Raw genomic sequence first — 25,989 nt, forward strand, 5'->3', positions numbered from 1 at the left:
ATTCCCAGCACCAAAAAAATTGCATACTATATAGCTCAGTATTTGTATTATTTATGTTAGTCTTTTTTCTCATGTGTATGAAGGGTGCCAATAACTTCAGACCTGACAATATAGGTCTTGTGTCTCAGAGTCCACCAACCGCTGTGTGGCTCGACTTCTTCATGGTCCTTCGAGCCAGATAGTCTGACCAATTTGAAGACATTGAGGAGCCCATCCCGATTGATGGCCATGCTTACAAACAGCAGAACAAACAGGACCTGGCTGAGGTTTGAGAGGTTTTCGTACACACTTTACACTAGAGTAATTAAAGAGAAAAACTTCTGTCAGCCAAACGTCTATCAAGCATGTACATGGAATAATTTTTCCTGATTATCTGTGTAAAGTACTGTGTTGATTGTGCTTTTCTACCCAATATAAGGTAATTACAAAGATAGTCCGCTACAGTTACTCTGGAATTATTCCACTGTAATGTCAAGTGTTGAGAAAAAATATATATTTTTCTATCCCTTTGAATGGGTTAGGGGCATGATGGAAGATATTCATAGCTTGTAAGAGGGAGAAAAATACACTGGGAAACCTGCTGTGGAGTGATGAAAATAGTTTATGGCCCTCTCTCGAGTATAGGGGCATGATAACCCTTACTCTGTCAGAGCACTGAGGGGCAAATAAACACTCCTTTAAGGGAAGTCTGGGATTTTAACATTGGAAGTAAAATAAAATGTGTGCAATGGAGGGCTCTTAGACTACCTCATGAAAAGAATATGGCAGAGTGTTTCCGAGAATACCAATGAGCTCAGGACAATTCCAACAACTAAGAGGTTGCAACACTTTCCACTTTCCACTGCCAACTCAAACTGATTATCTAATATGCTCAGGCACAGAGTAAATACACATTTGCATTCCCCCAAAAATTATATTACAGAAAGTGTGAAAGCAAAAAACTGTACAATAGGTCAAACATAAGATATTATTTTTCTGTTAGTCACACAACTATATTTTACATGAAACAATGCTCTGAGAATGAGAGAACTTCAGGGTAAATCCATTGACTAACACAAACTTTACCGGAAAATAATATCATTCTGGCTCACCCTGACAACTCCAGGATAGCAGATTTGATTGCATAGGAACCTGCAATTTCTATTGTGCACAGAATTGAATCTGTTCACAATACACACTTCAATGTGATGGGTTTGATTATGGCTTTCAAAGGCAGACACACATCGACTTGGTACAAGGACAATGTAAACCATGTAAGACAAGACAGAATCTCTGTCGTCGTATAGACATGATTGACAGATTCCTTTCACTTGGGTGGCTGGCACTGGTAAGCTGCTAGCTTATGTAAATGTCCTCGCTCAACCGGAGCATTTCATGTTTGCCTAACGGTTTATGGTGAGTCAGTGCATATGTACGTCTGGCAGTGCTAGGTTGGGAGGCGAAGGCATTGTAAGGCATTCTCTGGTTACCCCTGTCCCTATGGAGAGCCCACATATCTGTGAGGATACAAAGCCGCAAGCTGACTACGCTAAGCTAGTGAGTCATCCTCACAGACAGAAGTAGGGGTAGAAGCAGCATTTAACCAATAGCCTGTAGGGCAAAAAGCCTATAAACGGGGAGTGTGTGTGACGCATCTGGATTGCTAGGAGTCCAACGGTGAAGAGCTGGTTGGACACCGACCTAGGTTGTCCTCACAAGTCTGGCTAGGCCACAGAGGAATAGCCTGCAGTACAAGTCCACGCTTAGCTAATCCGGGAGGCATTTCAAAGGACTAAAATATCCCCTGGAACTACTTAAGGGCTCAGCGACTTCCAAAAAAAGATCGGAAACATCCTCAAAAGAGACACACAGTAGGTTTTGAAGCAGAGAAATCAATGCCGCTTCTCTTTCTCCAAAAGTTAGCTGAAGAGTACAGCGAGGAGAAGTTTTGCCGAGCTCTGGGCGACCTTGTTGTTTGTAAAGACTCAGTGAGCAATGTGTTAGAACAGAATGTCTATTCTCTGGGAGACCGAGGGATATGGAGGTGATACGGCGTGGGGGGGGGGGGGGGGGGGGACAAGGCTCGTTGCTGAGCAATACCGACCCATAAGCCTCATTGTCTGAGCGGGAGCACAAGGCCACACCGTCATTCGCGGGCTTGGAATCACATACCTTTGTTTAACACAGCCCTGGCTTTTGTGACGTGTGTATTAGGTGCCTTTACCAACCCACGCCCTCCGGTGCTTTCAGTGCAAACACCTCATTACAATTTCTTGTTCATTGAAGAAACGTTGCCAGGAATGTCTAGGGTCTTTTGAAAAGATGCTGTTCATACAGTTCTCAAAAGACTTTCCTTTGACATGGTGGGCCGTTGTGGCAAGGTTCAGTGAGAAGCTATTTAGACAACTGTATAACATGCATAACTCAGTGATTTTACCATTCAATCACTCATAACCTCTCAGACAAAAAAATTCATGTGATTTTTTTGGGGGGGAGTGAAGTGAATATCTGTGACGTCAATGCATGCTACAATGACCAAGCTTATACAATCAATTGATTGTAGTTTAAGCTAGTTTAAGTGCTCCCCACTTTGTGGGGAACAGAAATAAACCCATTCACAGTTCCTGCATTGGTTATGGCCATTTACACCAAATCCTTATACATAAATCAAGGCTAGAGCACTCCAGCATAAGTGTACATGGAACCATGTAATTGCAATGTAGGAGCACTGCAACAGGGCTATTCTTTTAAGATAAGTGTAGGTGTCTGAAGAAATGTAAAAGCATCTCAAATTGATGTTCATTTCCAGTCTCATCTCCAAGCTGAAATGCTTTGAGGGGATTCCAAATCAGGCTTTGTCTGCCACAAAGGCGGCACCATCATATACTCACATGTGGGTATTGTCCTAGGGTAACACAAACAAGAAGAAAAAGTGCATCAACCGAAGAAAAAAAACTGACAAACAGGGAGGGACTATGGTGAAGGCCAGCGGTGAACCTACAGTATATTGTTGCTTCCAATAGTTGCTTCATCCGTTTGTGGACCAACATAAGCGTACACACACAGCTGCACAGCCACAAGTACACACTCTCACACACAACACTTATAGAAGCCCTTGAGTGGACTGAGAACCATTTTGACTGTGATTGGGCCTTTAGGGTCAGGGCCGAGGGGCCACATTGGCAGGGGAGCCCCATTACCAATGTAATGTGATGGCTATGGAGTGGGCTCCCAATCGGCGCTGGCCCCCAGGTGCTGACACAGGGCAAGTGTACGAAGCGGCCCCTGACAGCACACGAGGGCACTGAGAAGTACTTGTTTGTTAATGAAATGGCACTAACTGTCATCATCCAGTGTAAAGGTTTTTGTTTTTCAAACTCATCACCAAGAGAAAAGGCAAAAATAGCATGCACTGCATGGTACAATTGACTTGTTACAAGAGGAGTGGCAACAGATGCTAAACACCAGGCACGACGTGAAATCAGGCACTATGGTGACCGAAACAGTGAAACTACTATTCTGGTAATGGCACTGGCTTCTAAACGCCATAAATAATCTACTCCATATACCTGAAAGTTATTATTCTAGAAAGTAGAGATCACAGTGCAGCTAAAGATCGGGAGTAAGAAGATAAGCAGGATTAAAACGAAGAAAATTTCCTCAGATGCACAATATTCACCACACACATTTTCAGTCATTCAGAGAGAGAGAGACAGAGAGATAGAGACAGACAGAGAGATAGAGACAGACAGAGAGAGAGACAGACAGAGAGAGACAGACAGAGAGAGAGACAGAGAGATAGAGACAGACAGAGAGATAGAGACAGAGAGAGACAGAGAGAGAGACAGAGAGATAGACAGAGAGATAGAGACAGACAGAGAGACATGTAATAGAAAGACAGATGGATTATTACAATTCAATCATAAACATTCCACATTTTAAAAAGTCTCTTTTCATTAAGCTTATCGAGTAAGGACTATAGGAGTATTGATTGGAAGTGGCCCGTTTTCCAATTCCATTCAATACAACTTTATTAGGTTACACAGTCATCAGCTTAGAACCAAGCAAAATCTATAATATTTTACATTGTCAGTAAAAATATTTAAGCATTTTGTGGGAAATAGTAGGGAGAAGAAAACAGAAGTATGAAAACAGTATAAAAACACTTTTTGCACACACTTTGTGCTCCAAGAGCAACAGGAGAGATGCAAGAGATGTGTCTGCATGCGTGTCTGTGTGTGCCTCTTGCAATGTGTCTATTAGGCAGGTTTTAATAGCTGTGTAATGCTTTAATATTTTTAAAAGGTTGTCACTGTGGTTTAGCGGCCCCTGAAAGCCTGCTCCATTTTCCCCGGGATTCCCCGGTTTGCTGTGTGCTCTCCAAGACTCAGGATCTTCAAAGAATGGTGAGACCACTAGAAAAACAACACTGGAAAATCAGGCCATTGAACAAGAGTTTCCAAAAAACTGGAAGCCTTGAGTTAAGTATATTTGTGGATTGTAGCAGTGTCCATACTCCTGTGCTACAACACAAAAAGACACACCTCATATCAAAGTAGAACTAAGACTAGGAAAGAAGTCATTATCGAGGGCTTTCCCTCAAGAATAAGCAATTCTACATAAACTGTAACTTGGTGTTTCAATCATGATCAATACAATTTTAGCATTGTCAATCCATTCCTGTTAACAGGTTGTCTATCAGGAATTTTTTGAAATCATGGCATGAGCTCACAGTGGTATGATTAAACCCATACCTCCAGACTCTGAGCTGTGGGTTAGAGGTGGAGAACCACACAGCTTATCCAACTGCATCTCCTACTTCCTAGTAGGGGTCAGAGTTTGGGGTTGGCTCTGTGGTGAGGACGTGTCCCCACCACTGTGGAGGGGGCATATGAAGGGTGCCTGCTGTGCTAAGGCCGGCAGGTGGTCATCACTGTCAATCAGTGTAACGCAGCGCGGCGGGCACACAGACACACGCGACCCCGCAGTCCCACCAGGCCGACTCTGGCACCATGGAGTGCCTGTCTGCTTCCCCTCTCAGTTCATAATTACCAAAATGACTCATCAGAACGCAGTTCAGAACAACAGAGCCCTCACATCCTCTCGTCCAATAGAACTAATAGCTGTTGGAAAGCCACATGAAATTCAGTTCATTTTTTCTCCACAGTGCATAGGAACAATAGGGAAAGCACAAATGACCTACATGGTACAATCAATTTCAGGTGCTTAATAGTAAATGTGGAGGACAAACAAGCTATTCAAACAGCATTCTGTTAATGGACAATCGAGGCATTCTTGTCGCGAGAAGGTGGCCATCAATAAAACAGTTCTTTGGAAAAATACAGATGGCCATTTCAGTAGACTGAGTAAAGCTTAAAATATAACAATAATTGTGGAATAGGGGTTCAAATCAAACTGAATTCTTGTTAAAATTATCCCTTTGAAGAGTTGATCCATAACATCACTGCTTCTGTACAGGGAGCTGGTCATATGCTTGACTGCACCTTAGATTCCAGGAGCAGTACAGCATCATATCTACCCCTCACCACCTCCTACTGTAGTTTATTTCTATATTTTAAGAGTAATCCACCACCCCTCCATGCTAATACAATTACCGACCATTGAGGGAGAACTGGCACAGTCCACAATTAAATTAATGCTGCTGTTTGTGTCACACAGTTATTTTCATTAAAGGGGATCTGCTGGAACACGGCTCCAGGAAGGAAGAGCCTGCTGTCTGTCTCCAGGCAACCAGGTAGCCCATAACCCCACCATAGTGATACCGCACATGCTCAGAAACCATAGAAGAATTGATATCACATCAAAACTATCCAAATGGATAGGGAACTGATCTGAGGGAACCACCGAATGAGCAAATAAGAGTGTAAAGACTACTGCAATGGTACCTTATGCATGAGTAGATAATAGATCAAGGCAGATAAGCCGTTATTTATCTTCCTTTAAACAGGACAACTTAAGCAAAGCCGTGGTTGAGTGCTAACATTCCCGGCACATGTCATGTATACAAATCCCCCTACCGGAGACCAGGTTCAATCCGTGTCCACCCTTCCCACTGTTTCTCCTGTATCCCCTTCTGATTTCCATATGGTCTCAATAAAGTGTCAGAATACCATAAAGATTCAGTATGTTTAAAAAGTAAACTTCACAATTATCACTGAACAGCTATTGAAACGAACACAAGAGCTTTGTGGTCTCTGGCCAGTGCCAAAGAGGTTTGGTTTGTTGGATAAGAAGATAAATATTGAGAATGCAGAGGACGCACAGTACAGAGGTAAGAGCATCACCATTGAACATTATATATGGGTCGTTCCACAAATAGAGTACATACATTTAGGGTATTCTAACTTGGTAAAAAAACAGGCTTGACGTGTCATGCTTGAAGATCTCAGTTTTCCACCAAAAAATAGCCCAAAAGAGTATCAGCAGCCCAACTGCTTTTACACTGACTTTACTATTGCTTATATGTTCAATGTTTGTTTAGAAAAATTATTTAAAAAAGGAATAGTTTTCCCATAATCAAACAAAAGTTCTGTTCACTTAACCTGAAAATGAGGGAGAGACTTAAATGTATCAATAATTACATTAAATATATAATCATCTTCAGAAATGACAGTCAAAGCAAGAACATAACTAGGGCTTTACAATGATGGTAAACACTTAGACATTTTGGGGTTAAGTGGGTTAAAATCGGAATGTTGATTATTACAAATGCAGATTTTTGGCACTTTAGCAAGTCTTTATTCGGATACATTGAATGCTCATGTGGTCTATATTGAAGGGCACATTTAATATAACAGGCTATTACAATGTAATATTGGTGCACAATTTCTACTTACAACATCAAAGGGATGCAAAATGTACTCTATTCGTGGAATGACCCAACTTCTTAGGTAAGTCATTGGCCCCATTGAACAAAAAAAGTGTAGCGTTCCAAGCCAAGAGCCTGTCTGCATGGCACACGGCAAGGTTTTCCACACAGAATGGGCCCGCCGTAGCTTCTTACTATGTTGTAGTGAGGTGTGTGTCGGGAGATGCAGTGCATACGATCTTTATGTCCAGCCTTGGGGAAACAGCAGGTGAACCAGACATTAAGGTTGGCCTTGGTGATAAAGGTCGACAACAGGGTTGAAGAGGGAAAGCATTCCATTCATCTCAGCGGAGACCATCACTTGGGATTTTGACTGGCCATTTTCTTTTGTGTTGAGACAATTTTTCTGAAAGACGCCTCCGGACATAGATAGCAATGAATAGCCAGTCGCTGTGGCGCAGTTGAGGTGTAACTGAAAGATCATTAATGAAATTAGGATATTTAATACAATTAAAAAGTAATTTACGAATCAATCAAATCCAATTGTGGCATTCACCTCACTCAGTCATTTACCAATTTCAAATGGGAATATACAAAGTATCAAACTACTGTGTGATAACTGCATACACCTTTTGTTCCAGCATCCCTTTAATTTTTATTTTTTTAAAGAACAGCTATAACAGTGGACCCTTTAGTGATTAATAAATTCCTTGCTGGAAGCCCAGATAACATTTCATACAGGCTTAAATAAAGACGCCTTAGGAACCTGTTTGACTATCGGTAAGATCTACTGCCCATAAAAAAAGAGCTATCGGACCACTGAATAAACCGGCACTGGTACGTTTCGCATACCAATACCTTTAACTGACACCGACACAATTACTGCAGCCTCCTGGGGAGATAATAGGGCTGCGTGTGGGAGAGAGAGTCTCCTCCATCGGTGCATCAGCGTGGCTGACGAGCGCCACATAAAGAGCTGCGGGCCAAAGGGTTAAACACCCCTGTCTCCTGTTAGCTTTTCATCCATCCAGATCATTAGGAGAGCCACGTTTAGCTAAACTGGCTACTTACATTGCGCACCTTTGGCTATAGCTAGTACAGTTTCCCTCAGTTAAATGAATAACTAGAGTGTGAATCACTACCACTGTTTGTGCAGCTCAATAGAGTGGTGAGGAGGAGGAGTCTACTGTGTCCGGAAGCGACTTCACCATACATTTTCTGGATTAATGTAAAAACTCAAATATCGTTTTAAACTTTGTTTTACTATTGACAGTTACAACTGAATTCGGGATTGTATATCGATTTGCTCTCCTTAAATATTTGTAATCTGATGTATTTGTTTCAGTGTCTGAATTGTTTAATCAAACTTTGCACCGTCAGCTCCTGATATCACGGCATAAAAACTACAATCTGTGTCCCGAATTAGCCTAGTACGCATGTCTGCCCAGCTATATCCTATCCAAAGCTTGTTTTCACTGGCTAAACTAGCTGGCTAGCTGAACTATGCTAGTTTTCAAACTTTATAAATACTGCACCCTCAACTTCAAAACTCGTTTGCTAGTTATACAATCATGTAACCAAGAAATTTGCTGGAAAGAAAATGTAAAATTAGTTATTGTTTTGTTGAATATTCCTGACTGGTTCGAGCTATCTATCGTGTCGTAAGACAACAGTGGCGAAGGATATCATTGCTACTTAAAATTAATTTTAACGGATCCAAATTCAGTTTTGGGATCGACCAGCGTCATTTGCGTATGGTTAGCTGGAAGTTTTTTGGCTCAATGGGATATGTAGTGATTTTGCCAGCATAGGCAGATACAGTTGAAGTCGGAAGTTTACATACACTTTAGCCAAATACATTTAAAAACTCAGTTTTTCACAATTCCTAACATTTAATCCTAGTAAACATTTCCTGTCTTAGTTCAGTTAGGATCACCACTTTATTTTAAGAATGTGAAATGTCAGAATAATAGTAGAGAGAATTATTTATTTCATCACATCCCCACTGGGTCAGAAGTTTACATACACTCAAATAGTATTTGGTAGCATTGCCTTTAAATTGTTTAACTTGGGTCAAACGTTTTGGGTAACCTTCCACAATAAGTTGGGTGAATTTTGGCCCATTCCTCCTGACAGAGCTGGTGTAACTGAGTCAGGTTTGTAGGCCTCCTTGCTCGCACACGGTTTTTCAGTTCTGCCCACAAATGTTCTATAGAATTAAGGTCAGGGCTTTGTGATGGCCACTCCAATACATTGACTTTGTTGTCCTTAAGCCATTTTGCAACAACTTTGGAAGTATGCTTGGGGTCATTGTCCATTTGGAAGATTTGCGAACAAATTTTAACTTCCTGACTGATGTCTTGAGATGTTGCTTCAGTATATCGACATAATTTTCCTACCTCATGATGCCATCTATTTTGTGAAGTGCATCAGTCCCTCCTGCAGCAAAGCACCCCCACAACATGATGCTGCCACCCCCGTGCTTCACGGTTGCCTCCCCCTTTTTCCTCCAAACATTACGATGGTCATTATGGCCAAAAAGTTCTATTTTTGTTCCATCAGACCAGAGGCCATTTCTCCAAAAAAGTATGATCTTTGTCCCCATGTCTGGGTTTTTTATGGCGGTTTTGGAGCAGTGGCTTCTTCCTTGCTGAGGCTTCTTTCAGGTTATGTCGATATAGGACTCGTTTTACTGTGTTTCCTCCAGCATCTTCACAAGGTCCTTTGCTGTTGTTCTGGGATTGATATGCATTTTTCGCACCAAAGTACGTTCATATCTAGGAGACAGAACGCGTCTCCTTCCTGAGCGGTATGATGGCTACGTGGTCCCATGATGTTTATACTTGTGTACTACTGTTTGTACAGATGAATGTGGTACCTTTGGGCATTTGGAAATTGCTCCCAAGGATGACCCAGACTTGTGGTCGTCTACATTTTTTTCTGAGGTCTTGGCTTATTTCTTTTGATTTTCCCATGATGTCAAGCAAAGAGGCACTGAGTTTGAAGGTAGGCCTTGAAATACATCCACAGGTACACCTCCAATTGACTCAAATTATGTCAATTAGCCTATCAGAAGCTTCTAAAGCCATGACATAATTTTCTGGAATTTTCCAAGCTGTTTAAAGGCACAGTCAACTTTGTGTATGTAAACTTCTGGCCCACTGGAATTGTGATACAGCGAATTATAAGTGAAATAATCTGTCTATAAACAATTGTTGGAGAAATGACTTGTGTCATGCACAAAGTAGATGTCCTAACCGACTTGCCAAAACTATAGTTTGTTAACAAGAAATTTGTGGAGTGGTTGAAAAACAAGTTTTAATGACTCAAACCTAAGTGTATGTAAACTTTCAACTTCAACTGTATGTAACCTTTAAAAAGGTTAAGGCTGTTGACTAAATTAGACTTTAAACATATAATGAGTAATCCAGGAATGTCACGAGTTAATTGACACGAGAAAACTAGTAACACTACAGAGCACAAATGGCTACAATAAACTGCTAAATCACTTCTGGAAACGAAGGGTCCGCGGAGCTCCTCCTCCTCCTCAGCACTCTATTAGGCTTGTGTTTCTGTTGAGAGATGCTCGTGCGAGACAATGCCTCACCATAAGGTAAGGTAAACTACAATCAATAATAAAGTGCAGATTACTTGGCTTACGAATATGCAGAGCTCAAGTAACAATTACAATTTGGGTCAAGGATGTTTTTAAATCCACACAATTTCTGCAACTCACCGCTGTACGATTAAATTAAGAGCCCATTGCAAAATGCACACCACATAGCTCTACTACAGCTGTTTTATCAACAACTTTAATACAGCCAGTTACTGGACAGGTTAGTGAGAGAACCACATCAGTACTGGACCAAAATGTCAAGAGACACCAAGTGTGTTTTCCCGTCAACCTCCCTGTCCCTCAAGTTTTTCTGTAAAGTTATTTCACCGCATCCAATCATGACTGCCTGTCAAAGTAGAAGGAATTGCTTGACACTGTGAACTTCCGTGGAGAATGCCTGAACACAGCACTGCAGTCTGACTGTCTCCCTTAGTGGGAAGATAATTATTAATTTCCTAAGACACATTTTGAATGGAAACCCATACTGGCAAATTTTAATGTCTACAGATTACTTCATCGACTCGACTGTGTATTACAACAATTGTATGAATTCCAAATATTTTTACATGAGAAGTGGGTGAAAGGCATCTTTTTGTTGTTTCTCAACGGTAGAGATGGTACAGTATGAAGCAAATCAAGCAACATTGTAAATACATCCCAATAGGCCTATATGCTTATCCAATGTTAAGCTGAAACTACAATAGGCTTTCACTGTTTTCATAATGCCTCCTAGAATAATCATTAGGTCGGAGTAACACATCATCGGTCCCTGGGAAAATCTCCAGCAGACTCTCTATATCCAGTCCTCATTTCGTATTCAGGCCTTGTCTGGAGCTAATCAGAGGAGACTGGAGTGTTATTAATTATGTTTGCCAAATGACTGCCCCCACCCCCCCACCCTCCCTCCACCGCGCCATCACCCACCCCCTCCTTCCCCAACCCTTATTAGAAAATGGCAGTCGTTGCATCTGTCCCCATCCTTGGCAGAGGAGGTGTTTTGTATTCCTGAAAGAGGTGTCATGTTAGCATTTCGCAACAGTGTAACTGACAGATCAGAGTCATTATCGGATATTTTGTAGGGGGAGGCTACGTTCCGCAGACGCACATTTGGAAATGTTAAATCAATTATATCAAACTTGTGATGTAAGTGAGGTAATGACATCGTATATTGCAGGTTGATCATTGCTTTCATCGGTGACTGAGGCTGCGTATATAGTGCACTACTTTTGATCGGGTCAAAAGTAGTGCTCTATGTAGGGAACAGGGTGCTATTTGGGACACAAGCTGAGTGTCATATTAATGTTCAGTTGTTGTTGATACCAATGGCCAGGAATAGAGGGTGTTAATTACACGTCTTTTTGTTATGTTGTGAAGAACGGTATCAGTCAGACTAGTGATGCTCTTCAGATGAAACTGTTGCTGGCCGAGGGAAAAGGTGAGGGTGGATGACTCATCTTACGCAGAGGACAGAAGGATCCTTAAAAGGGTGTTGAAATGCCAATCTCTCCAATAACCTTCAACTACAAGACCCAAACAAACTGCCTGCGATTGACCAATCTCATATAGAGCGCTTACATAAGGGGTGTGTAACCTCTGACCCAGTCTACAGCATATCGCATGCAGAATGACACCATTTTGCTTCAGTTGAATTCAACCAATAGAAAATGAGAACAATAATGTAACCCAAATACAGTAGCCTATAAAATGGCAGAGTACTAGCAAACAGGTTTTGAGGAAGTATGAGTAGTATGAAGAAAAACAAAGATGATGTTCTCAATCAGCCAGCGGCTCTGCATCACAGCCGGTAACTTGATTGTATTTACGTCAATGATTTCCTGTGTGGCTTTGTGTAATTAACTGTAATTAATGACAAGAAGAGAGTAAAATGGACTTGTGTACTCCAGTTCATTTGGCCGTACAAGAACAGTTAGTGCTGATAGTGTGTTAAGTAGGGTCCTGGTACATACTGTACTGAGCTCTGCAAATGCTACCAATTTCACATAAGAGATTTATCACATATTGGAGCCTCTTGAATCTCTTGCAGACTTCAATGCTACGGCAGGTTTCTATATCAGAGTCCCAGGTTCTCATTAGATGGGCTCAATCCGTGCTAACTGACAGGAAGAAAAAATGCCACTTCATCAAGCCTGTGTATGGCATTGTCTAATTGAGTAAGCGCATTCGAGGAAGACGCGATCACTAAACAGCATTTCATTAAATCAAGACGGAGCGGCACATGGAATATGCACATTTCCTATTCTAATCAGGTTAACTGCAGGTAATGTTAGGGTAGCTCTTAAGGAAAATGGGAGACTGTCAACATACATGTACGTTGTGTTAAAATGGCGAGCATACACAGGAACTGGCAGCTGTGCGTTTGTAAACGATTCCTCTTCAGTGCTGACTCCCTCCTGTCATTTTTCATTCAGAAAACCTTTGCTGAAACACTGTGGCAGGTTTTCTGCATCAGAGAGTGAGGAATGATTCCCGAAAGAGTGCACAATGATGAAGTGCAATTATACAACCTCAGCGTAAAGAGAAAAGAAAAAGAAAGGAGGGAAAAAGAATAGCAGCAAACTTCAGAAATGTCAAGGTAGATTAGATAAATTAAGTGAGGGAGAGAGAGGAGGAGGAGTGGAGAATGGTTGGAAGTATAAGACAGAGGTGCATGGGGAAGTGGGAGGGTTATTCACAGAGACCGACAACAAGCAATATTCCCTCCTGCTATCAGGGAAATCAATGAAAGACTTACAGACACTACTGTAAGAGCCTTATTGGGTATTTTACGTCTCTCGCTTCAATTTCCAGTTGAGCTGGCACACAGCTGCACACGGCTACCTTGGTAATGACAGAGAAAAAGGCGCTTGAAAGACTACATCAAAACAAAGCGATGTGAACATAAAGACCCAGGTTGTGCGTGGGCTCAAGGCTTCATTGAAGGAACGCACACAAAGCCAACTAGCGTGATTTCACATTGGGTAGAGTGAAAAAAAACTACAAAAAAAACAGATTGAATTAAGAAATGGTTGCATGGGGTGATATGATGACATTCTTCCTTTTTTACTTAGCATCTTATGATGTCCATCATTCATTCTTGCGAGAACAGTAGTCTGGCCTTGGTTGCATCATCTACAATGATCGGAGGTAGAAATAAATTCGTAAAAAAGAGTGCCATATAGAAAAAAATACTTTTCATATAGCTCTTTTTGCACCTTCAGTGCTTTGGATTCCAGTAAATATACCTAGTAAAGTACACAATGTCTGCTAAATGTCATCGTCATTAAAAGCTACTCCAGTCTAGAGCTATATATCATGGTGAATAGCTTCAACATACAGGTTGTGTCTAAAAGGGAGTCAAATAGACTGGATTGAAAGGTTGCTAGTGTCTCAAATAGAAGGAAATAAAATCACAAATCAATGCTAAAACCAAGATCTAATGGGAAATATGGAGACAAAACTCTACTATAATAACACACTTCAAAAATGGTTGTTATTCAAGCTCGATTGAACATGCACACACATGAAACGGTTCTGCTACCTTATAAAGAAAGACGAATGAATAAGATTCAAATGAAGAAATAGTGGGAATGAGTAATTGCTCTGACTAATCCATAAGTGGCTTGAAACAGGACGATGTTGAGTGAAAACAAATGAGTGAGCAGGGGAGTCCCAGCGCCTTGCATAGGGCTAAAGCCCATTATGTTCTGATTAATGACGGCCCGCCGCTCGCAGGCCACATAAATCAACGCCGTATAAATAGAAATCCATTCTCCGGATTCCCTGGAGGTAATCCATGCAGTGGCGCATCCAACACAGCCCGGGCTATCCTTGATGTCCACATTTGTAAATAAATTACATCCGTATTTTCAATCAATTACAGCGGTGGGGTATTAGGGGGAGAAGTAGAAACTAAAAAGAAAGACTCCGTGGACCATTATCCATGCAGTCTATCCCCAACTATTGGGCAGAGATGGATTTCTGGGTCCTTTTCCATTTAGTGGTGCAGAGGGAGTCATTTTGCTAGTTGGCTAACGGAGTACACATAGATGCAAATGTTTTGTCATTAAGCAGACACTCTTACTGGTCCCCTGTGGGAATCGAACCTACAACCCCGGTGTTGCACGCGCCATGCTCTACCAACTGAGCGACACAGGACCCTGATGTCAAATGAAGTCATTATCCTGCAAAGTTAGCCGACACGTTTACGGCACTGGACGGCGGTAGCTGGCGTTGGTGATACAGTACCGCTTAAGTTTAATGATATAAAAGTATACAGGAAAAGGGCAGATTAAAGAGGGTATGAAATGTGGTAAATGTCTTTCTTTGTAGGGATGCATGGAGGCCAAGAGAAGTATAAAATACAAATTAAAGTCCCCAATTAAATTAAGGCTCCACGTTCTGCATGGTCACAGTCGGGAAAGTCAACGCTTTCAACAAATGTGTCAAGTGAGCACATGAAAGAGTTATCTTTAAAGAAAAGCGGGAGCCACGAATTGGCGAGACACCATCGCTGTGCAAATGAGGCCTAATTGGGCTTGAGTTGTGCCAGCGGGCGTTCTGGCTGTGGAGGGTAGGGGTAGCGGTGGGGGACCCCATAGTGGCATTACACCGCACCCACTGGCAGAAACCGAGAGAGACAGGGGGTCTTGTCGGGGCTGGAACACCCGAGGACAGGGTTTCCTTCCTGGGGTGGAGAACAGGAGCTTTGCTCAGTATTTACATGTTACATTTGTCAGAGGGCTAAGGGGTGTTCAGTTCTGTAAGCACTCGTGTTCAGGTTTCTTCAGGTCGGTGGGTGTGCACATAGCACATATTGCTTCCGAATTTAGAGACATTATTGTTGGGAACGCAACATGGAAGGGAGAGCGCAAACAGGTGCCCTTCTTGGCATCCGTTTTTGGCACCAACACCTGTTGCTCTGAGCTCACATCCCCTCAAGAGTCCTCTACACAGAGTCAATCTAGGCCGGCTTGACATGGCAGCCAAAGCGGTCAGAGCTCTTAATTTGCAATGCATTGCAACAGGCTAGACTTGTTAGATACTGGCCTAGTGTGTAGGGTTAGGCAACACACAGGGGTTGATTCACTCTCTCACCTCTGCCCTTATTGATTAGGCCTATGAGATGTGAAAGCAGTGCAGTGTAAACAACACCTTGCCTAATATAAGGTGATGTGGATCCACACAGCATTCCCATATTGCTTAAATCTATCTGGTCCTGTCAGGTCCGTTGAAAGTAGTCAACAAGAACAGGGGGAAGGGAGTGGTTTGATGGATTAGAACCCACTCTGGGTATGGATACTATGGATGTAGTGATATAATATGGGACTTTTATCCAAGGCCACATTGAAAGTCACACCTATATGGCCAATGCAATACATATTCCACAACCCTGACGTTGCCAGCACCATGCTCTGTCTAACCGACTGAGCCATTGGAGCCACATAGATAATGTTGAGTTCTGGGTGTACTCACTGGGGGAGGGGAAGCTGTGGTCTGTGTCGTAGTCCTCAGGGGGGGCTGCTGGGGGGGTGGTGCTGTGGGGGGGCTCGCTGGCTAGGCCGGAGCGGCTTTCTGACAGCAGGCTGCCCTGTGGACCCCAACCCAGCCCTGTGGGTGTCCCAATCTGCCCCCCACTGAACACTGTGGACAAACACACAGGGCCAAGAGGTTAAAAGGCACAGTCTGGAAGATTTCCTATTGTTCAATAGTTTTGCTGTTCATTGTGATTGATATTGATTGTTCAAGAATAAAGCTGATCAATGGCTTACACTCTAAGTACAACTGTCTTATCGCCATACAATCTCTAAATCAAAGATTGTATTACTCAAATGTGTATATTTGGGGTGTCATATGCATGCCAGGGTCAGGCTGTTGAAATTACAGAGAGAAGGTATACAGAGGGATGTACCTGAGTCAGTACGCTGCTTGCCCTCAGGGAGACCCTGGTTGGACACCTTGCTCTTCACGCTTCCCTCACCATGGTCCGACTCACTGTCGCTGCCACTAGACACCACTGCAGACACACAGAAGAGACAAGACAAGAGGGCACGTCAATAGGGGATTATAACAAGACCAGTAGGTATCACATAAAAACAACACAACACCTTAGCTCTTACATCAAGAGATCTGAACCTCTTGACGAAGTGACTAGGTGATTCTCCTACAATATAGACCATGTGTAAATGGAAAAAAAAAGTTAAAAAGGGACAGCCCAGTGTCACTCCTGTCGTGTCTTTGACTATGCGAGATTGATTGCTATGACATGCTATTCTATAAAATAATTTCTCCGTAATTAATATTACCTGATTGAACTAATCATGTAAATATTAATTAACTAGAGAGGGACACCACGAAAGAATATTTATAGAGCTGTTATCTTTCGAATAAACTCTTAAAGATTTAGGAATATTTTACATGCATAACAGTCACATTAATCGTCATTATATTCAGTCTCATCTGAAAGTTGTAAGTCCTTGATTATCTGCAAGAATCCTGGCTAACAAGTTGAATCAGCAATACAAAATTGGGTTTAATTATTTATTTACTAAATACCTAACTAATCACACAGAAACACACATACACAATTAAATCATCACTTGATCACAAATTACGTCATACAGAAAAACGTCCCTAGCGGGCGGAATAGCTATGACAGCTTGTTACACAAAGGGAATGGGGCTGAGTCTTAGTGAAAGAGCGGGAGATTCGAACATAGGCGAGCTGTGCTGTCGTAAATATAGTATCTTATGCATTCTAAATTACCGCCCATTTGACAAGGAAAATGCAATACATATTTACTCTGAGCTGCGCTTCAGTAGGTTGGTGGTAGATGGAAGGCCGTATCGACAACCCGAGTCCTCTGTCCTTTGGTGAATGTCTCTGGTAGTCACGGGAGACGTGTAGTAACGTTGTGTGTGGAAGACGGGATACTCGGACTGTCCTTCCTAACCTGCGTTTGTAGCAGCTGTTGCCAACTCAACGGCTAGGAGATATCACTTCTGTAGTGAACACGAGTTCAAAGTTCATACCATTCACAATCAAAGTCCATGCTGATGTTGGCCTAGTTCTGTAGTTATTGTCTGAACCATTCTGACATCGGATCGTCATCCCAAAATGTACCCGGAACAGGAAGTTACATTTTTGTCAATGGATTTATATAGTGGAGGGAGAGGGGTGTGTCTGAAAAGTTTATAACCCATGCCTCTTCACATTGGCGGGCCACTGTGAGCAGAGGAAAACTTATGAAAGCACAGATCTCTCATTTGGAAGCTAAAATTACATTTCACCTCTTCACAAATAATGTCATATTCAAACATTTCAATTAAACAACAATTCCATGTGAATCCGATACCTCTGACGTTTAAACTTTCTACAGTAGAGTTTATGTCATTCTATCATTGATGAGAATGTGTCAGAGGGCAACCGAACTGACATAATATACCTTAAGTACCACCGCATATGTTCAGTGGGTCAGATTACCAGAATATAGTTCATTTCCCCCCACCTTCTGATGTTACCCAGAATCTCTATGTTAACCCAGGGTTTCCTTATGTCACATCAGTTATAGTGGGGAGAGAGAAAAAGGGGGAAAGAGGTATTCATGACTGTCGTAAACCTACCCCCAACCCAACGTCATGACACTCCATAATGGCATTAACGTGTTAATTAAGAAGTTATGGGCGTTATTCATAGGGCTGGGCGATATGGGCAAAATATTATATCACGGTATAAAAAAATGACAGTATGACGGTATTTTATGTTTTTGAATTATAAAAGTTCTAAATTTGCTTTATGAGTAGTGCATGACCCTAGGGTGGCAACACATACATTCTAAGTGATTTCAACAGGTCTTTCGCCATTCTTATTGCTTTATACTGTTCAATTTAACGTCAACCACCCAAAAATATATAATGATATAATGATTATTCTAGTTCTATAGTTAGAATATAATAGTGGGCACTTTGAATACAGTGTTGTTTGACTTGACAACGAATGAAAATACCAGGGAGGTGTTATTGTGACAGGATAGGAACCAAAGTGTTGAGAAGTGTTTCCTAGAGGACCCTATAATCTTTGGCTACATTAAATGTTCTCTCCTAGCTACTTCATGTAGCTAACATAAGCTTGCTTTGCGTATTCCTCTTTGATTTAGAAGACACTGTTGCATAAACAACATGCCAATTTAGGTCTACACCATCACTGGCATTATCATGCTGTATAGCCAATTTACATTTGCTCTGACTCAGTACATTTATTGGCTAGCAAGCGATTAGGATTAGCATTAGTGGCTAACAAGATTTAGGCCAAGACTTGCTAAGAAAAGACAAACTAGCTGTTTGCAGATGTAAGAAACAAACTAATAGTGTAATTATATAACGCCAGTGGATTTATATTAAGAAGAAAAGTTAAAACAGCATCGTTGCCATCAACATTGTTGCATGTGCTGCATTGACCAGGCAGACTGAAGGCAAGTGTCTTGTGGTTGAGGAACAACAAATGCACTCCTTGAGTGACAGGGGGCGTGGCTAGGTCTGTGTGGAAAGCAGCATGGAGAGAGAGAGAGAGCGGAGAGAGATGACTCAAGTAGCAAACTATAAAAATGTACTTTACACATGGCGTATCACATTTAACAAACCAAACATTCAAATACCGTTAAAGAAGGTAAAGTAAAATCCCAAACCGGTCCGTGCATCAATACCGGTATATCTTAAAATATGGTATAATGCCCAACCCTAGTTATCCAACTGCAGGTGCCTCTGTATGACCTGAAGAGGGGGTTCCAGTTATCATGCAAATATAATCATAAACCATTATCATAGCACAGAGACAAGCTCTCGCTCTGCTGGGAACTTCTATTGGTCTAGTTCATACTGGTTTAAACAACCACATCATGCTAGCTGCAGTATCGTAAACGACACATGGCAGCCAGAGAGAAACTGAATCTGATTCAAACGTAGACCGATGGCTTCAGAGAGCAAGTTGCATAATCCCCTGCGCTTCGGGGTGTACTGGGGCAATTTAGGAGTTAGGCAGGGGTGTGAGGGCACCTAACCAAGTCTGCGCCGCTCTGGCCCTCGCCATTGCATCACCACACACTGGCCCCGATCAGTGGCCTGAGGCCAGGCTGCAAATTATTATTTTTTATAAAGGCGAGAGAGAGAGAAAAAAAAAAATACGGGAAGACCGGTGCGGGTCTGCCTTCCAATTTTTCGCAGCCCATCTGCCGTGGTTTCAATCAGGCAGGAAGGCTGGCAGTGCAAGGACTGAGTGTGTGCTATACACCACCCCTTCTCTCTCTCGCTTTCTCTCCAAATAAACAGTCTCATTCATTTATACACACACATTCACACATTCATATTGACTTGCATATACACAGGTGCAGCCACAAACCCACGCTGTCATACGCATGCACCTACTGTACACACACACATACACCCTCACTCAATCCATTCTCATGCTCCCTGTGAAATACCACCCGGCTCTTCAATCTGGCCTAATGAATACGGCCAAGGGAGCAGCGACTTCTATGTCATTGCTGACTCACAGCGATTCCCTCCCGCACCAGCCCAAACTCTGTCAGCCCCGCAGGCAGGCAGCAATAGAGGAGAATATGAGTGCGCGTTTGGCTTTTCAGCTCTCCCCAAACCAAAACGACTGCGCGGAAAAAGATTGAGCAATGAGTGGGGAAAAAAGTTACTTTTGGAGTGGAAAATGTAAAGTTCTCAACTTCAGATTGTGCTATGCAAAACATGACACCACTTTATACAGCCTAGGCCTCAAGGACCTTTTGAATCCAAGTTTTCTAGTGTTCTAGAGGATTACAGACAGCCAGATCTAAAAGGCATATTTCAGCCATTTTATAGGAAGATTTATATTTAGGTTTTTATTTCCAGTACATCTTGCTGCTCGACAGCAATTTTATGAGGATACCATCGTAATGTGCAGCATATGTGCAATTTCCTTCCATTGTGCCCTTGAGCAAGGCACTCAACTCCAAAACTACATCCAGAGGAGCTGCCAAGTGATTGACTCTGTACTTCTCTCCACCCTTATTGTGCCAACAAACATCTGGGGTGCAGAGGTAAACATCATTCACCTATAAACACAGAGCTGCACAGCAATAAAAGGAAATAAGGAGAGCCTCTGGCTGGTCTAGTGGGTAATGCTGCCTGCAGCACATATTGAGTACAGGTTAGCATGCAAACAAATCTCACTGCTCTTACCTATATGGCTCATTCAACCTACACCCCCCTACCCACACAACTATCTATCCTTATAAAATCTGAAAAATACGAGTGGAATTCCAGTCTCCTTAAAAAAATACAACGAAAAAAGGGAAACCAGTGGCGTTTTGCTCGTCCTCTACATGCTTGTTGCTGTTGGCATAATGTTCCTCCCATCTCATTAAACAATCAATCAACAGTGGTGGCAAACTAACTAAATGAAGAGTAATGGCTTCCTCAGAGGAGATGCTCTGGTTTCAATTATTTGAGTTCCCGATTCAGATGTGGGGCGGCAGGTAGCCTAGTGGTTAGAGCGTTGGACTAGTAACCGAAAGGTTGCAAGATCAAATCCCCGAGCTGACAAGGTAAAAATCTGTCGTTCTGCCTCTGAACAAGGCAGTTAACACACTGTTCGTAGGCCGTCATTGAAAATAAGAATTTGTTCTTAACTGACTTGTCTAGTTAAATAAAGGTTAAAAAATCTAATAAAGGTCATAGCTAGTGTGGTTGGGTAATGCAGTCAGTGGTCTCAGTGAGTACAATGTGTTTGTGTGACTCAGTCACACGGCGAAGGGCAAGAATGTGAGTGAGGCATGACTGAGGTGTTCATGACTGAGGTGTTCATGTTCTGTTATAATCTCCACCCGAGACAGTCAAAAGAGGACTGGCCACCCCTCATAGCCTGGTTCTAGGGAGTTTTTCCTAACCACCGTGCTTCTACACCTGCATTGTTTGGGGTTTTAGACTGGGTTTCTGTACAGCACTTTGTGACATTAGCTGATGTAAGAAGGGTTTTATAAATACATTTGCTTGATGGAGTAGATGGCGCCAAATACAAATGACAGACTTCTTAGATAGAGGTCAAGATTTAACATGTCGCTCTAACTAACAACTATCCTGAATTACAGATTGAAATGCCTCCTAACTAACTTGACCTCCAGCACTATGTGTTGTATGCTAGTATAAAAAATAAAAATAAAAATATGTATTGTCACACACACCGGAGAGGTGCAGTGAAATGTGTTGTTATATGTGATGTACTTCAACATAATTTGTCAGCATTACAACAAATCTGGCACGTTGCTGGCCATTCTTTTGAAAGAATGCTTTCAAGACCTTTACACTGACATGCAGTTATTTGCCATGACAGTGATGACAAACTGAGGCATATTTCATAAGATCTAATGACACTATATGGTATAGTGGTAAGTCTTCATCCAGTAGTACAGTATGTGTATTGCACCTGCAGTACTGTGGGAATGCACACGGCAGCCATTTTAGCGCTTCATTTGAACAAACACAATAAAGCGCATGGGTCATGTTGAGGTCTGACTAGGAAAGCGGTGTTACCCTCTCCATCATAAAAATAAAATCTACCTCGGAAGACATTTGGCCAAATATTTTTTTTTGAGTCACCGTCTCGAGCCTACGCCACAGATGGCGTCTGCGTTAAAAGCGTGGTTGTTCTGTCAAGTTTTCTTATTGCTCCCTGTCTCTGTGAGCCAATTTGGAAGGCCCTGTTGAATGATTGGTAGCATCACCGGCAGGCTGGCTATCTCTACCACTTATGCAGAAACATGGGGTCTCCAAAGAGAGAGGGAGAGCAAGAGTGAGATCTCTAATTTCAATTGATCTTGTCCACTTCGAATATGACTCATACCTCTGAACAGCTCGTTTTAAGCACAACTCACGGGCAAGGAATGTTCATTGGCGTTTTTCAATATTTATCATCATCTTCAAAGCGTGATGTTTAAATGGGTGTCGGAGTAGGAAAACACACAGTGTGAATTTATGCAGTGTTTATCCTGAATTACAGATTGAAATGCCTCCCTTTTTAGTTGCCAAATGGAGCATTTAGTATTCAGGCACATCACTTAGTACGAGAGATTCATCCTGTCAGTGGGAATGGGGAGATTGTCACCCAAGTCAATGAAAGCACATTTAATTGATGGTCATGATGACATGCAGTGGCAGGGTTATAGAATTCTTCTGAGCAATGATATACAAAGCCATTGACCTTACTTACTATTAAAGCTATAGACAAAGCCAAGGAGATTGAACAGTTTTGTAATTCAAAATCACTGTTACCGATAGCCTTAAAACAGAACAGCAGTATGGTAAAAGGAGAATGGATGTGGGACAGGTCCACTTGATTAAAAAGACCTGAATCAAGATCAAATCTAAATGTATTTGTCACATGCTTCGTAAACAACAGAAGTAGACTAACAGTGAAATACTGACACAATGAGTAACGATAACTTGGCTATATACACGGGGTACCAGTACCGAGTCAATGTGCAGGGGAACGAGGAAATTGAGGTAGATATTTACATATAAGTAGGGTGATTAGGCACTTTATCCCTAAAGTGACATAGCAGTGGCTATGTGATGAGTCAAAAGAGTTGCAAAAAGGGTCAATGTAGATAGTTAAATAGTTCACCAATAGCTACCCGGACTAACTATTTAGCAGTCTTATGGCCTGGGGGTAGAAGCTGTTCAGGGTCCTGTTCCGGGCCTGAAACTAACTTGTTGGTCAACCGGCCACAGTGGCAGGTAGATTTTTTTTTTTTTATCTACCAGCCACTCAGATTTTTTACCAGACAACACATTTTTTGGGGGCCAATATTTTAGCCCTGTATTGACAGTTTGATGGCTAATTGGAGGTCATAACGGGATTTATTATAAGCGTCTGGATTAGTGCCCCGCTCCTTGAAAGCAGCAGCTCTAGCCTTTAGTTCAGTTGGGATATGTACGTACGGTCACGACGTGGTTGACGTTGTCGATGCACTTATTAATGAAGCCGCTGACTGATGTGGTAAACTCCTCAATGTTATCGGATGAATCCCAGAACATATTCCAGTCTGTGCTAGTGAAACAGTCCTGTAGCTTAGCATCTGCTTCATCGGACCACTTCCATATTGAGCGCGTCACTGGTACTTCCTGTTTGAGATTTTGCTTGTAAGCAGAAGGATAGTTTGATTTGGTCAGATTTGCCGAATGGAGGGCGAGGGAGAGATTTGTATGAGTTTCTGTGTGTGGAGTAAAGGTGATGAAGTGTTTTTTTTGCTTTTAGTTGCACAGGTGACATGCTGGTAAAAATAAATCACCAGACACTAGGAACGCCGGCTCTGGATGTGCATTTGTATTTTCTTGTTTGCTTATGGTCCTATACAGCTCGTTGAGTGCAACCTTAGTGCCAGCATCGGTTTGTGGTGGTAAATCCCCCTCAACAGAGAACAGAGGGCATTTCCCATTTCAACTGAATGACTGAATGGAGATCCAAAAGATATTGTCCAGAGACAGAGCAACCCTCCCTCTCCCTCCATGTCAATCCCACGTCCCTCCATCCTAAAATAACCACCCATTGCCTTCTATAAACTCATCAATAGCGGGGTATTATGATCTTTACTCGGTTAGCACAGCCAAATACAGAATTTCAGGCACACTAATGAAACCCATTTTGGTAATTTACATAAATGATCTCTGATTAACCCAGGGAAATTAATTCAAATGATCTTGGGGCATTTCACCATGGAGGAAGAGCTGATAGTCGGAGCCAACCGAAATGTAGCCCCAGACAATAAGGCTGCATCTCAAATGGCACTCTATTTCCTATAAAGTGCACTATATAGGGAAGAGGGTGCCATTTGGGACTCAAACCATTCATCTAGATAGGTGGGGCGAGGTCAAGCACAATAGCTTTATCTATGGCCGAGTCAAAACAACACAGGTCAATGAATAATAAGCAAGATGCTATTTGGACATGGTTGTGGTTAGTAAAATGACTGGTTTCGTGCCTCGTAAAAAAAAAGGTTGATTAATACATGAACACGCACACGACTCACAAACAAACAAAAAAATGGTTGAAGCATCCACCCACCCACACAAAGCATCTTAAGTAAAACAAACCCGTCCTCCAAACTCAGAATCCTCTGTATTCTAAGTGTTCTAAACTGGTGGATATTTTAATGAGCCGAGCCAGTCATTAGACAGTGAATCATCTCCCTATCTTTAGAGCCCAGTGTCTCTCCATGCTGTGCAACAGCCACAAGGCTCCACCTGAAGCTGGAAATAGGACTGAGGCCAGACCAGTGCTCTCATTGCTCAATCTCACACTTCCCTGATGAGAGCCCTTCATGACTAGGAAGAGAGGTAGGGAGCGATATCAGTGCATGCCCGCTCACAAAACAAGGTGGGAATTGGTTACGAATTCCATTTCTGTGTTATAGATGCACTAGATAAGTAGCCTATACAGGTAAATGCATGGAAATCACTACTATGGATGTGGGAAGACTGAATCACAAAAGCCCATCAATCCCAACCCAAAAAATCCATGTGGTTCAAAAATCTTATTTGTGACTTTATAGTTCATAAGAGTAAGATGCGTCACTCCAATCACTCAAATCAAATCATGCTGCCAGAATGAGGTTTATAGTAATTTTTTGCTCTTGATGTTGTATTGTTTGTCCTTCATGTTCTAATACTTTAATGTTACCCCTTCCTTGTGTTTTTTGTAATAAATAAAATAGTTTTTTTTGTTGTTGCTCTTTGCACAATTATTTTGCGATACAAAAATGTCGCACTTACAGTACTACAACCCTGCAGAGTCCCCTTGTACTTTCCACTGACGCAGTGTGGTGTCACGTTGCGTGCTTCCTTAGCTCCTAAAAATTATACTCAGATCAGCTTTTACACCTTCTGGAGTCTGTGTCCAGATAGTTTCGCGGTGAGCCCTCCCCTGCAGCTCTGTATCCACTCACCTGCACCGAGGCGGCGGCCACGGTGCACACAGGTCACAGCCGGAACCATCTGATCCCACCCATGCTTTTCGCTGGGACCACAATGGATGACCATGACTCCGCCTGGACTATTGGAAAGCACATGTGAAGCGGGCCCAAATGTGATAAGCCCATAGCTCATGCTATATGATGTAATGTGAAATGTGTAATGCTATGTAATGTGTGTAGTGTCTTCTGAAGTGCTGATGAAAAGATGACTGTTTGGGAACCTAGTTTGTCTGTAAAGTGAAATAACAGTAGACAGTATGTTAATACAGTCTCAAATATGAATGTACTTGGTGTATGATTCATATTGTAATGATTATATTTCAGTGTTTCCCCTATATTCATTTAGCAGTGGCAAGCCGCTGGTGCTAAATCGTTGCCGCCACTCCAAGAAATATATTTTAAAAAGATATGATTAACATTTTCATGATGGTAAAATGTTGGCAGTGTAAACTTAAAACAACAAAAAACATATATAAAGTATGTTGAAAAGATAACAGAACTATAGATACTGTATGTTTAAATAAGATCATCATTCAGAACTAACAAACAACAATA

The 25,989-nt window shown here is 42.0% G+C and overlaps 1 protein-coding gene across 1 annotated transcript in view; it reads right to left on the reverse strand.

Moving 5' to 3' along the window:
- Positions 1-4,298: 4,298 nt before the first annotated feature.
- Positions 4,299-25,989, reverse strand: part of LOC139536733 (rab effector Noc2-like) — a 72,655-nt gene continuing 50,964 nt past the window's right edge. Inside the window, exons 7-10 of the mRNA XM_071337330.1 lie at positions 16,333-16,437; positions 15,897-16,064; positions 4,734-4,747; positions 4,299-4,394 (exon numbers count right to left, since the gene is read on the reverse strand). Of these exons, the coding sequence (XP_071193431.1) occupies positions 4,299-4,394; positions 4,734-4,747; positions 15,897-16,064; positions 16,333-16,437 (383 nt within the window). The remainder of the gene's footprint in view (positions 4,395-4,733; positions 4,748-15,896; positions 16,065-16,332; positions 16,438-25,989) is intronic.

The sequence above is a fragment of the Salvelinus alpinus genome, chromosome 13, assembly GCF_045679555.1.
Source record: "Salvelinus alpinus chromosome 13, SLU_Salpinus.1, whole genome shotgun sequence".
NCBI classification, from domain to species: domain Eukaryota; kingdom Metazoa; phylum Chordata; class Actinopteri; order Salmoniformes; family Salmonidae; genus Salvelinus; species Salvelinus alpinus.